This window comes from Microcaecilia unicolor, chromosome 10 (genome assembly GCF_901765095.1).
Source record: "Microcaecilia unicolor chromosome 10, aMicUni1.1, whole genome shotgun sequence".
Lineage (NCBI taxonomy): Eukaryota > Metazoa > Chordata > Amphibia > Gymnophiona > Siphonopidae > Microcaecilia > Microcaecilia unicolor.
Window position 1 is genome coordinate 169,782,350 of NC_044040.1, and position 14,241 is coordinate 169,796,590.

A 14,241-nucleotide genomic window follows, 5' to 3' on the forward strand; every position below is an offset into this window, starting at 1 on the left:
ACGCTACTAGATCATACCATCTCAACTGCCAAGAAAGCATTCTCCTCTCTCTGGAAGCTAAAGCGAGTGAAACCGTATTTCCCGAGAGGAGTATTTTGCAATCTGGTCAGATCGTTAGTCCTAAGTCATCTAGATTACTGCAATGTCATATATGCAGGATGCACAAGCGTACTCCTAAAGAAGCTGCAAACCATACAAAACACAGCAGCTCGACTCATCTATGGAGTATCAAAGTTCACCAGTTCCAGACCGCTTCGCGAGAAGTTGCACTGGCTTCCTGTACAAAAGCGAATAAATTTCAAAATCTGTGCCCTTGTCCACAAGATTCTCTATGGAGCAGCACCAGCGTACATGGATGCCCCTGTCCACCTACCACCCAGAAACTCATAAAGAACTGCCCGTTCTTACTTAAACCTCCATTACCAGCGTGTTCTAGACTCAGATATAAAACCATGTACGCTTCCACCTTTTCCTACGTCAGTACACACTTTCACTGCCCAAATCAGTGAAAACAGTTCAGGATCACCTGACTTTCAGGAAGTCACTTAAGACCTACTTATTTGGGCAAGCACACCCTAAAGATCCTGCCCTGCCTCACTGACCACAGGACACTGCTCTAATAGACTGTCCCATTTCTTTACCCTTAACTCTCCACCCTACTTCTTGCTTTCCATTTATTGTATTCGCCTGTTTTTTTATCTAAATGTTGTAAGCCACATTGAGCTTACCAGCGGTGGGAAATTGTGGGATATAAGTGCTGTAAAATAAATAAATAAATACAATCCAGCTCAACAGTAGACAATATAGTCAAGCTGGGCAATAAGCAAGTGTGTACTGTGTGACACAAGAAATTAAGCATTCAGAAATAAGATGCACAGTAGTACAAAAATACTAGGTTAGCTCAAAAAGGAATGGCAGAGTGTAGATCTGAGATGGACAGACTTTTTCCCTGGGGCCACATTTGTGACTATTGCCTGCTTTAGAAGCCAGTGGGTCCTACTTTCCCCTCCCCAGCCCCTGAAATACCCATAGATGAGGGCTGTTTGGGGGGGGGGGGGGGGGGATAGAGAGGAAAAAACATAAACATAAAAATATGCTCTTTCCCAGTTTCTGTAATTTCCACACTCCCTCCCCCCACAACTCCAGTGGTTCTGACTCATATAACTGCTTCATCCACCTTACTTGATGCATCATCTTCCTTCCACCAGAGCCCATTATACAGCTTCCTCCCCTGACATATTAGCATAAGCATTCACATCTCTACATGCTTCGGGGTCCTCTCTGGGTCATAATCTGATCTAGCAATGAGGAGAGCAGCCACACTCTTCTTCTGAAATCTGGGGCCAGACAGCTATTTTGAACTATATGTAACACTACTCAGCATGGATCAAAATGGCAGTCAAGCCTCTGATACCAGAAGAGAACAGTGGCCCGATGTGCTGCTAGTGCTCTCCTCTCCCCGATTCCCAAATCAGGAAAGAATGGGAGGGGGAGGGAGCTGAAAAGGAAGAGCCACGATGCTAGGAGTGCAGAAGGAGCCATGGCAAGAGCCTAGAGCCAGACCCACATTATTCATAATGGTTTTAAACAGTTGATTTTACTTTGCTTTTTCTATAGGCTCAACTTCTGGGTTTGCTGCCCTCCAGAAGGAAGGCAGTGCCGACAGCAACCTTGGAAACTGGGCCCTAGGTGAAAATAAAAAATAAATTAAAATGAGCTGTTTGCTGAAGATCCAGAGATAGCGGCAGTAAAGAAAGCAGAGACAATATCAATGGCCTGGTAAGTTTATTTTTCTGCAGACTCTGGGGCTGGATAAAACTGTCCCATGGGCTGGTTTTGACTTGCAGCCCATTGTTTTCCCACTCCTCGTGTTGATTATTAGTGAGGTCACCAGGGCGCAGTGTGGCTGATCACTGATTGTCAATCCGAACAAACAAAGCACCAAGGGGGCAAATTATCAGTGGGCTACTGTTAAATCAGGTTATTTTACCACAAGTCCGGTTATTATAGCACAGGGTCTCATTGCACAAAATGGGACTCTGTACTAAAATAACCCATTAAAAAAACCCAGCTAGTGATAATACACCAGACTTAACCATAGCCCACATTGATAACTCTCCTCTCCCAAATGTTAGCTATGTTTAACTGCGTTATTTACCTTAAAATGGGTGAGAAATGGAATCTTTTCACAACATATGTTAAATTCCCACATTACAATAAACAAATTTACTACATCAGTTTATATAGTAACATAGTAAATGTCAGCAGATAAAGACCTGCCACGATCCATCCAGTCTGCCCTACTAGGAGGCCAGAGTTGAATATGACACTCTGCACAGGTTCTATTTCATTTTAAAGCTGGGAATAGCAATTGTTGAAAAGAAACAAAATACGTACAAATGAAGCTCTGTATCAACTTTTACCAAAAGTGTGTGAGTTGTTAAAAGAGAAAAACAGATTAATCAAAGACAACAGATTAAAAAGACAGATCAAGCAAAACATAGCGCATGCAATTTTATATTTTCTGTGAAAAAAAAAAATTAAGCTATGAATAGGCTTAAATCACAATAACAAAAGCACCAACAATTGGCAACACCACATATGGAAGATTATTCAGAATTCACATTCCAAGCTTCTAGTTATTTTCTTTCTTTGTTGATTTGGGGCAGGGTTACCAGTTTTAAAGTACATCCTCTAGCCCTAAACTCAACCCCATTCCTTCACTTTCAGATACCAACATCATGTATAGATTTATTTACTTAGCAGTATTTTATATACGGTCACAGTATTTTATATAAGGTCACTATCAGTTGCAACAGTTCACAATAATTATTCAATAAAATTTAAACAGGTTAACAAATCAAGATTAAAACCCACAAAAACAAACCAGCCCAAAACCACAGGACCATAAAATTTCCAGTTGTAACCAGTTAGTTCTATGACCTGAAGTCACCTTGAGCCTGAACACATTCCCCCCCCCCCCCCCCCCCCCCCCCTTTACAGCTGAGAGTGCCATGATCCCAGAATGGCAGCAACATCCTATGGAGATTGAGACGGGTGTGGCCAGTTGCCATGTCAGTGCTTAGCACATCAAGGGAGACCAAAAAGCTGAAGGTCATGGAATAGAGGTGGAAAAGTAACTTTGTATGGAAGGAAGCAGTTCTGAGGTCCCTGAGGATTAGAATGGTAGTTTTGATGAAGTTGGTCAGTTTCAAAGCAGTGTTACAATACTCTGAATTGATTATGGAGAAACAGTAATGTCGTTGGAAACAATTTGGTTTGCAATATCAGACTTGGGTAAGCATTTAGGATTTCTTTCACAAAGGCATGCTAAAAATAAGCATGCGCTAAATGCTATTCCTATGGGCATCTTTAGTGTTTAGTGAGTGCTAGCACGTCTTTGTAAAAGACCCCCTTAATTCTTTATCTTCTCAAGTTACTATTGTGGAGCAGCAAGTTAAAACTTAGGAAACTAAGATTGCTAGAATTCTGAAAAGGTTATAATTGACTAATTTATTCAAAACTAGTAAAAGAGGCCCGTTTCTGGAGCAAATGAAACGGGCGCTAGCAAGGTTTTCCTCCCCAACATCCCCCCTTCTCTCTTGCTCCCTACCTACCTACCGACCCCTTCGTCGTTCTGACGCCATTGCTCCGCACCTCCTGAACGTACGCCATTGCTCCGCCCTGTGTGTGACGCCATTGCTCCGCCCTCGACGTCATCACGTTTGACGCGAGGGCGGGGCCCCGAGACTTGGCGATTTTGGTGGCTTCACCACCACAAACCCTTCGAACCCGTCTTGAAGGAAGTCACGTCAGTGTCTTCAGAACGTTGAGGGTGAGTTTTATTATATAAGATATTTAAGATGTTCAAACAGTGTTGGGTCGTAGACTTATCAGGAATATGGTTTAAAATGGAAAATAAACTGAGAAGTATGAACTTGAGGGTGCTAAACTTTCCAAGGTTACAGAAAGGAAGGAAGCTTTTCTGAATATTTAGTGGAAGTATTACAAATTGCTCAGGAAGATCTACTTAGTATTATAAAAACATATTCCCTTCCTGGAAAGAACATTGCTTCCTCAAGAGATGAAGGTGGAATTACTTTGGAATCTCTAGAAATTAACTGCTAGTCTACTTAGCGAATATAACTGATAGAGATAAATTACTTTGTGATATTTCAAGCATAAGGAGAAACATTTTGTCCATGAGAATATTTAGATCTATTTAGATGTTTCCCAGGATACAAATAAAAAGGAGCGACCAATTGTTTTCCAGTTGAGAGCAGCTTTCTTCTTGAAATTTTCTTGCGTTTAGTGATCTGTCATCTAAAGATGTTTTTGTTTTATCCTACTCATCTGACTGAATTCTTAGTTCTCAGAAGAGCTAAGATTCAGACACCTTCATTTGATGGGGTTTAGAATTAATGTCTCACATTTCAGTGTCATTACGCCAGTTTTCATTTGCATCTGGGCAGAAAAATTCAAGGAAGCAATAATTACATGGTAAAGTACTTCTGTTAATGAAAGAAGAGTGAGATCCAAGAGTAATTGTATCTGACAAATCTTAAGGTGTCCAAGAACATAGAAAAGATGGTAGCACAAATCAGAATGATGCTCGAGTGCAAAGGGAGAGGAACCAGCAGGTAAAATGGGGTGATAGGGCTTCTGTATGTCCCTGGTTGTGGAGATTGCACCTTCATATAAATATAAATAGAATGGAGATAAGGGCAGCTACTAGAATGGTCAGTGGTCTTCATCATAAAATATATGAGGTAAGATTTAAAGATCCAAATACATATACTTTGGAAGAGAGGTAAGAGAGGGGAGATATGATAATTGAAAGGAAGCTCTGAAATGAGTGGGTCATAAGGTGAAGGTAAGTGAGGACAGACTCAGGAGTAATATAAGAAAACTTTACAGAAAGCGTGGTGGATATGTGGAACAGCCTCCCAGTGGAACTGGTGATGAGGACAGCATATGAATTGGACATGAGACAACAGAGGATCTCTCAGAACAGGAAGGGATTATAGAGCTTAGTAAATGGTATAGATGGGCATATTGGATAGGCCATATGCTTTTTAACTGCCATTATCTTCTTTGCTTCTATTCATTTTACTTCCAGAGAAATAAAACCTAAAGCTTGGTGAAGCTTAATGCAGGCCTTGACAAAATTTACTTTGGATTTAGGAGGCAACAGCTGAGACTTTCATTCTTCCCCTCTACCCCTTCCAACCCCCAGCTAGGTCACTAAAGCTGAGGAGCAGAGCAGGGCAGGGAGCAGAATCTCTTTTGAGGTCTTCCATAGCTCCTCTTTGAGGGCTTGATTTACTAAGGCTTGCTTTCCCATTCCTTACCCAAGGGGGGGGGGGGGGGGGAGCTTAGTAGAAACAAGCTCTTAATGCACACTCCTGAAGACCACTGGCAAAAATACACAATCAGCAGCTTTCTCCTCCACCCCCAACCCTGTCACCCACTCTTGCTCTCTTCCTACCCTATCACCCAGTCTCTCTTTTAGCCCATTCCTCACAACTAGTTTCTCTATCTAATCCCACTATCTCCCTCCTCCCTAAAAGCAGCTACCACCCTAAAATCTACCCCCCAACCCCAATTAGCCTTCACTACCTAGAAAATATGTCAGTCCCCCACTCCAGCTAGGCAGTTTTCCCCTTCCCCATACAGCCCTTATCAAAAGCCAATCATCCCCCCCTCTACACACAGCTTTTACTCTGCACCAGTCAGTGATGCCCCCAGCCCCTACCCTCACAAGCTAGTTGCCCCCCCCCCCCCCCCAGCCTGTACCTCAGTAAACCAGTCAGCCCTGCTATCAGCGGCTGAAGCTCCGTGTGTGAATCTGAACCATGTGGTGCAGGAGGATCTCTTGGGTTCTCAAATCGCACGAGAGACCAACATGAGAGTTGCTGCATCATGCATGGAGAAAAAAAAAGATCCTGTTCCAGCAGATGAGTTGTTTTTTTTTTTTTAGTTTTTAAAGGACCATGAAAATTCCAGGAACCAGAAGCAACTTTCTAGTTGCCATGGCAACCTTGCACCTGTGATTTATCAAGCACTGGTTTAAAGTGGTTCCTCTTTAACTAAAATGCCACATCTGTTCAAGTTAGTCAACTAATAATGGTTGGATCATATAATGTCCAATTCTGCAAAACTATTCTAGCCTCTTTAATACCTCACTACACAAGAATGACCAGGATATTCTAATATTTGCTGTTGATTTCAAAGAAGAAAATATAGAATGAGTTGTCCCAGCTAGGTCAAGCTATGTCTGAAGCGACTAAGATGCAAAATTTAGACAAATATTTAATAAAGGCAGAAGTCTATTTATATAAGTCAGGGTATGATTTTTACAAAATGACATTTAATATGCCCCTATAACAGGATACCTTACAAGAAGAACAGCTTCATTACTGTTGCAGACATTAATCACAGCTCACATTCTCTTTGCCTAGCCACTTTTAAATCAGTAATTTTTCTCCCCACACTCTCCAGAAGACCTTAAAAACTATGTTTCAATCTTTTCTCAAATAAATAAAATACATGCATGCATAAATAAAAATGTACAAATCTAATGGTTAGAAAAGGGCTTGCTCTGACTGAACAAAACCAGCTTCTAAAAATGAATATCAAAAGTAGGAAGCACTTTAATTAACCTCAATTGCAGAATAAAAAACATATCATTCTATTAGTTTTTCTTTTCTACAACAATCCAAAATATCTCCAACTAATGTCATTCAGAGCTTAATTTCTAGGGAGCAGCCTAGAACGCAGTTCCACCTTTTCAGATTCCAGGGCAGGCGAGTGTGCTGTTCTAGCCCCTCCTTTCTAGGCAGCCTGCAGGGAATAAAAGTGGAGGAGCAAGCCTCAGCACAGCAGAGAACAGTGACTTTGCTCTCTAATTCAACTCCTTTTCTCCTGTTGCACTTCCCTCCACCCCTTCCTTTTCTGTCTACAAATTAAGCCCTGAAGTCACCTAACTTCAATGTAAACAAGCTCTTACCATAAAAGATAAGAGCAGATGCCTTTTCACATTTAAACATTTTGGAGTACAGCACATACCAAATCTGATGGAATGTGAATTTTGAATAAGTTGTTTGCGACACAGGATCAATTTGTGCTCTTTGACTTTCATTGGATTCTGTTTTGCAAGCAAAGGAAAACTAGACTACATGAAAAAGGAGCAAAAGAAAACAGCAGCGGCAAACGTGGCAGAACCATTCATGTCCAATCACCTGTGATTGTCATCCAGCACCTCCAAGACTTGCTGATAAGCCCTACGAGTGGAAGACTGGATAAACGACAAAATGCCACGAGCAGAGTAAAGATTAGCTCCGTCTTCGGGTATCATTTGGGATGGACAGACACGGGCCTGTTGCTGTGTTGGTGTCACACTGCTCATACCAGCGCAGCATATAAAGAGAGAAACAGGGCAAATCAGATTAAAACAATGTTGTCATCTAGTCACCTGCAGCAAAATGGCTCCTCAACTGCAAGGGTAAGGATGATGTTTTAAACAAATGGATTAATGTCGCATAACTGCAGACATCTTTCTTTTTGGCAATGTATGAATTACTGAATTTGTTACTGTAAAAAAAAATTGTCACACCATCTATTTTGATTTGTGAAGGTATAAAAAAATGGAAAAAAATTTCAGATGACTTAAAATGATGGGATTTGATGGCATGATGATGGCAGATATAAAAATAAGGAATTACATTAAAACATACTACCATGAAACCCTTTAATGACAATTTTGTTTTTTTAATACTAAATTATAATGCAGTATACTATTATGTTTATTGAAATATCTGCAAGCAGGAGCAGCAGAATACATTTTTGATCGGAGGGGCCAAACCAACCAACCAATCTACAGCTCACCCCATTCCACTGCCGAGGTCTGTAAGGAACATTTGGGAACCTGTTCATTTGTGTGTACAATATTATTGCATAATATAATTCTTAATTACAAAACAATTGTGCCCACTGGCAAATAAATATTTTCCATTACTCAGGCCCACAAAAATTCCATTCAGACTAAATTCATAAACTGACGTCTCTTGGAGTAAATCAGAAATGAGCGCGGAAGTCAGAAACAGAGCTGTGCAGTTCTTAATACAGCCATTCTCAGAAGCCAAGCTGTCAGTAGTAACCAAGGAGGTTAGATTGAGAACAGGAGATGGTACGAGGCTATCTAGCCCATTATATGGGTTGAAGTCAGTAGGCGGAGACTGCCACCACACTGGTTCACCCAAAACAATAGCAAATGCTATTGAAAAAAAAATTGTAAAAAATTCTCAGAAATAGCTATGCATGATCCCATCTGTAAAAAGTCAAAAGCTGTTCCAGTTGGAAAGGTGTGCCTTAAAAAGTGGAGGGAAAAGATTTTTTTTTTTTTACTTGACAGCTTTTTAACAGCTTCCCATACGTAGATATAAATATCATAAAATCAAAACTGAATATCACTAAAACAGCTTCAAAAATTATTGTAGCTGGTGGAAACAGCACTAAGACTGTATTTTGTGCTCATTTTTCTACACTGTTCTATACAATAAAGTAATACATGGCTAAATTTTAGTGAGGATATCATGTTTACTGATAGGTTCATCTTAACTGTTGTTGTAATCTGCCTTGGGAAGCCCGGTGTTACAAAGACTGGAAATAAAATTAAACTCTCCTTCCATTGGGGCACATGAAATCACATCTTCACATCATCTCTTTTGTTCAAATGGATTATTCTGTTTTGAGCATGTTTCAGGGACAAGTGGTTTTCATAAATCAAAATAATAAAAATAAATATTTTCTTTCATGAAGATCTCTCATCTGTTTAAACATAACTAAATGGGCTATAAGCCCCTAATGCAGTGCATTGGTTTTCTTATATTTTGTCCTTGTGATGACTTATACTGTGCCAAAACTAGAAATACAGTGAGACAGAATAATAGAATTCAGTAACATCCAAAAATGATGTTGAAAAATGACTTGAAGAAGAAATACATATCACAGAACTGGAAAATGTTGGCACATTTTACACTGACTCTGGACTTCTGCATGAAGGTAGCTCTACCCTCATTACTGAATCTCTAGTAGTAATAAACAATATTAAGTGCATTTTTATAAAATACCACTGCATTCCACAAAACAAACTGAGCAAGTTCCCACAAGCCATCTTTCTCTTTTGATCTAGGTACAGTAAAAAAATAAAGATTTTAAATGCTCCCAGGCTTCAACCTAATTCATGTTTACTATGGGATATAAATGTTATAAATAAGTAAATAAATAAATAGATAGAAACTCTGAGGGGGTCTTTTACTAAAGCTTAGCTTCAGTTTTCTGCAGCAGGGCCCACTTTATTCCTATTGGCCCTACTGCAGATAACTCGAGCTAAGCTTTAGTAAAAGACCCCCTTAATGTTGAGAACCTGATTCTTATAACATGATGTCCGTTTCAGTGGCCCTTTACCAAGAGAAAAAAAAATCTCTGCACAAATAAAACACATGCTAGGGTATCCCTATAACCAGCCCCTCCAAATGACACACTGATTACGATTTATAACAAACTAGTAAAAAAGGCCCGTTTCTGACACAAATGAAACGGGCGCTAGCAAGGTTTTCCTTGGAGTGTGTATGTTTGGGAGAGTGTATGTGAGAGTGACTGTTTGAGAGTCAGAGTGAAAGTGTGAGTGTGTGAGAGAGAGAGTGAGTCTGGGTGTGAGTGTGTTTGTGAGAGAGTGTGTGTGAGAATGAGAGTGTGTGCAAGTGTGTATGTGAGACACAGTGTGAGAGAGAGTGTGTGTGTGTGGGCAAGAGAGAGAGTGTGTGTGAGACACAGATTCTCTGTGAGAGTGAGTGTATGACACCAAGCGAGTGTGTGAGTGACTGTGTGGCACATAGAGAGTGAATGTGATACAGTGTGAGACAGAGTGTGTGAGAGTGAGAGTCAGAAAGACATTGTATATGAGAGAGAGAGTGTGAGCCGTGCCCTCCCAATCCATGGCCATCTGTCCCCTGCCCCCTCCATTCATCCTTTTCCAGCAATTCCCCTCTGTCCCTGAGCCCTGCCCTCCCAATCCATGGCCATCCATGTTTGTCTGTCACCTGCCCCCTCCATTCATCCCTATCCAGCATTTCCCCTCTCTGCCTGAGGCCTGCCCTGCAATCCATATCCATCCATGCCCATCTGTCCCCTCCATTCATCCCTATGCAGCAATTCCCCTCTCCCTGAGTCCTGCCCTTCCAATCCATGCTCCTCTGTCACCTGGCCCCTCCATTTTTCCCTATCCAGCATTTCCCCTCTCTGCCTGAGGCCTGCTCTGCAATCCATATCCATCCATGCCCATCTGTCCCCTCCATTCATCCCTATCCAGCAATTCCCCTCTCCCTGACTCCTGCCCTTCCAATCCATGCCCATCCATGCTCATCTGTCACCTGGGCCCTCCATTTTTCCCTATCTAGCATTTCCCCTCTCTGCCTGAGGCCTGCTCTGCAATCCATATCCATCCATGCCCATCTGTCCCCTCCATTCATCCCTATGCAGCAATTCCCCTCTCCCTGAGTCCTGCCCTTCCAATCCATGCCCATCCATGCTCCTCTGTCACCTGGCCCCTCCATTTTTCCCTATCCAGCATTTCCCCTCTCTGCCTGAGGCCTGCTCTGCAATCCATATCCATCCATGCCCATCTGTCCCCTCCATTCATCCCTATCCAGCAATTCCCCTCTCCCTGAGTCCTGCCCTTCCAATCCATGCCCATCCATGCTCCTCTGTCACCTGGCCCCTCCATTTTTCCCTATCCAGCATTTCCCCTCTCTGCCTGAGGCCTGCTCTGCAATCCATATCCATCCATGCCCATCTGTCCCCTCCATTCATCCCTATCCAGCAATTCCCCTCTCCCTGAGTCCTGCCCTTCCAATCCATGCTCATCTGTCACCTGGCCCCTCCATTTTTCCCTATCCAGCAATTTCCCTCTCTCCCTGAGTCCTGCCCTCCCAATCCATGCCCATCCATGCTCCTCTGTCCCCTGCCCCCTCCATTCATCCATTTCCAGTAATTCCCCTCTCTCCCTGTGCCCTGTCCTCCTAATCCATACCCATCCATGCTCCTCTGTCCCCTGCCGCCTCCATTCATCCTTTTCCAGCAAGTCCCCTCTCGCCCTTCCATGACCCCCCCCCCTCGCATCCATGCTACTCTCTCTCCCATGTCCCAGCCTGGCCCGCCCTCTTCTCCCCCCCCCCCCCCTTCGCATCCATGCCTCGCATCCATGCATCCCTTTTTTTTTTTATTATTCTTTTTAACTTTACCTCCGTGGCGGTTCGTGCAGCGAAGCGTCAGGGAAGGAGGCGGCGCTCCCGACGTCTAGCTTTCCCTTCGCTTGTTCCGCCTTATTTTGAAGGCGGAACACAGCGAAGGGAAGGCTAGACATCGGGAGCGCCGCCTCCTTCCCTGACGTTTCGCTTCCCGATTTGTTTGTTTTTTTCGCGAGGGCGGGGCAGAGACGGCTGGCTGGCTTGAAGGCTTCACACCACGAATCCACGAACCCTACAGCTTCAGTGACGTCAGATGGCTTCAGGGCTTCAGGGCTTCACAGAACGTTGTCCTCATTAGAACGTTCACGGTGCGTTTTATTATATTAGATTACTACTCTACATATGAAAAGTTATTCCGTTACTATACTTCCTCTGTGTACATCTATATGCTGCACAAGCTGGCATGTCTGAAAATATAAGTGAGATTACATAAAATGCTACCAACAATAAAGAATGACAACATGGATGCAGCAGCTCATAAGTTTGTTTGCCTTGTTCTGAAATGTATGCAGAACGACGGCTCTGTGTGGAACGGGAAACAAACTAACCTAAGTGGCTTCAACTTTTTGACGTCATGCTGTCTCCTGTTCTCAATCAAAACTCCTTGGTAGTAACAGTGTTTTCAGCTTTCTCAGGAATACTTGAAACTCAGTACACAACAGGTTAGTGTTGCAATTAGAACAGCAGCAGCGCTAATACTAGAAACTATTATGGGTTTTTATGAAATTCATAGAGATCATAGAGATGCTTACGTGATGCGTTTCTTAGTAGAAACAGAGGACTGAAAACTTGCCTTTAACTTGTGTTTTGGTACACAGCTTGATCCATGCCACCTTGAATGATAATTGTGGTTCTCTTTAACATTTAGCTTGACAACAAATGAAGTGATATACAAAGTAACGCCAGAAATCTTCCATATAAAAAAAAGTAACCAGAATTACCAAGCAATTCCAGGGCTACAGAAAATCTATATAAAATAGACAGATCATGGAATGTTGTAGCAAGATAGACTATTCTTACTGAATTGATGAGCTGAAAATGTCTACTGGAAAATAATTATAAAACACATATTTTTATTTGATGGAAAAGTGCAAAGCAAGTCATAAAAATCTATTTATGTTTTTTCTCATTCAAAAGATTTGTAATAGCAATATTAACCTCCATGCCAACTATTTATAGATTATTAAATAAGGGATCCTTTTATGAAGCTGCGAGGGCCTGCACTGGCTTTGGTGCGTGTTTTTGATCCATGCCGAGGCCCCCTTTTACCGCAGCGGCCATTTCGGGGGGGGGGGGGGGGGGCTTACTACCATTCATTGAGGTGGCAGTAAGGGCTCCTGCGTTAATCTAGTGGTAACTGGGCAGATTACCGCTGGGTACACATCGGTGCTACAAAAGTAAAAATATTTTTGCGGCACCGGAAATGGAGCACATAGGGGGAGGGAACTACTGCCGGGCTGTTGTGGTAGCCCGGTGGTACTTCCCTTTTAGCGAGCGGTAAGCTCGCATTGGGCTTATTGCCACTTCATAAAAGGGTCCCTAAGTGACTGGAAAAAAGCCAAGGACTTTGGGTAAATAATTTCAGTCAGTTCTAAACTTCCAAGGAATGCCCTTCCATCTGACCATACCTACTTAATAAAGACACTGACAAGGATGGTACAATGCAAAACATAAAAATTTACTACTTTTGGCACAGTTGTTTTTTTTTTTCTGCCCCTTTGGACTTTTAGTGGACTACAGTGTCATAAGATCTTATAATTACACAGGGAATTTTTATCTATTTCATATTCTCCACTCTGCTCAGTTAGCTCAATCAGTTCAGTGACCATCTACTGGTGAACTGCTTTATTATGTTCCCCAAAAGTTATATGCTAATTTTTATGCCAATAGAGGCACTTTTACTAAACCGTGATAAACCTGTAGTTACCATGGTTTACTATGGGACTTTGCACACAGTAGCTGCAAATTTAGGAGCCCTTTTACTAAAGCTTAGTACCCTCTAAATGCCAAGAAGCCCATTTTATACCTATGGGCTTCTTAGCATATGCTAATTCCATTTGCACAAACCTCTTAATGCCACATTCCCAATTTTTTTTAAATTGCAGGTTGTGCATTAACATTCAGATTAATGTACTGTATCTGTTCCTATTTAGGGGACCTTTTACTAAGGTGCACTAGCGTTTTTAGCTCATGCTAAAAATCATCTGGCGCTAAACACCAAGACACCCATTATATTCCTATGGACATCTCAGCATTTAGTGCCAGATAAAAACACTACAGCACCTTAGTAAAAGATCTCCTTAATGTGGCAGTACTGAGTGCCTTCTATTTAGGAGATGATAAGTGGTCCCGCATTAATTCTGCATTAAGCAGTTACTGCATGGTAAGTGCAGTGCATTAAAGGGTCCTTTTACCAAGATGTGGGGAAAAGGGCCCTGTGCTAGCAGTGGGTGCCGTTTTACCGCAGCGGGTAAAAAGGCCCCAAGCACGCATGGTCATGCGGTAAGAGAACTCTTACCATGTGGCCATGCGACGGGGAGCCCTTACTGCCACCCACTGAGGTGGCGATAAGGGCTCCTGTGCTAACCCAGCAATGCCCGATTACCGCTAGGTTATCGCCATGCAAGCCATTTCTGGGGGGTTTTCTTTTTCCCCGGATTTGCCGCACGCTCGGGGCAGGACTACCACCGGTGGCCACGTTGGGCCAGCGAAAGTCCCGAAAGAGCAAGTGGTAAGCCCACATTGGGCTTACCGCCACTCTGTAAAAGGGCCCCTAACTGCCCAACACCTGCCCACTCTGTCCATGCCATGCTCAATACAAAAAGAACAACACTCAATTTACCACACACTAACTGTGAAAATTTTGCAAAGCCCCTTAACGTGGATCTCACTAGCAGTTAATGTGGCGTAAACTGGATGTAAAGTGCTTACA

The 14,241-nt window shown here is 42.5% G+C and overlaps 1 protein-coding gene across 12 annotated transcripts in view; it reads right to left on the bottom strand.

Moving 5' to 3' along the window:
* MFF (mitochondrial fission factor) overlaps window positions 1–14,241 on the bottom strand; it is a 47,547-nt gene that overhangs the window by 18,195 nt on the left and 15,111 nt on the right. For 5 of the 12 annotated variants that reach the window (XM_030216621.1, XM_030216617.1, XM_030216618.1 and 2 more), the window contains exons 5-7: window positions 12,062–12,142; window positions 7,242–7,400; window positions 1,602–1,685 (exon numbers count right to left, since the gene is read on the bottom strand). The exons of 2 other annotated variants lie outside the window; for them this stretch is intronic. In XM_030216621.1, the coding sequence (XP_030072481.1) occupies window positions 1,602–1,685; window positions 7,242–7,400; window positions 12,062–12,142 (324 nt within the window). The remainder of the gene's footprint in view (window positions 1–1,601; window positions 1,686–7,241; window positions 7,401–12,061; window positions 12,143–14,241) is intronic. 5 more of the 12 variants (XM_030216624.1, XM_030216623.1, XM_030216627.1 and 2 more) reach the window with 3 other exon arrangements.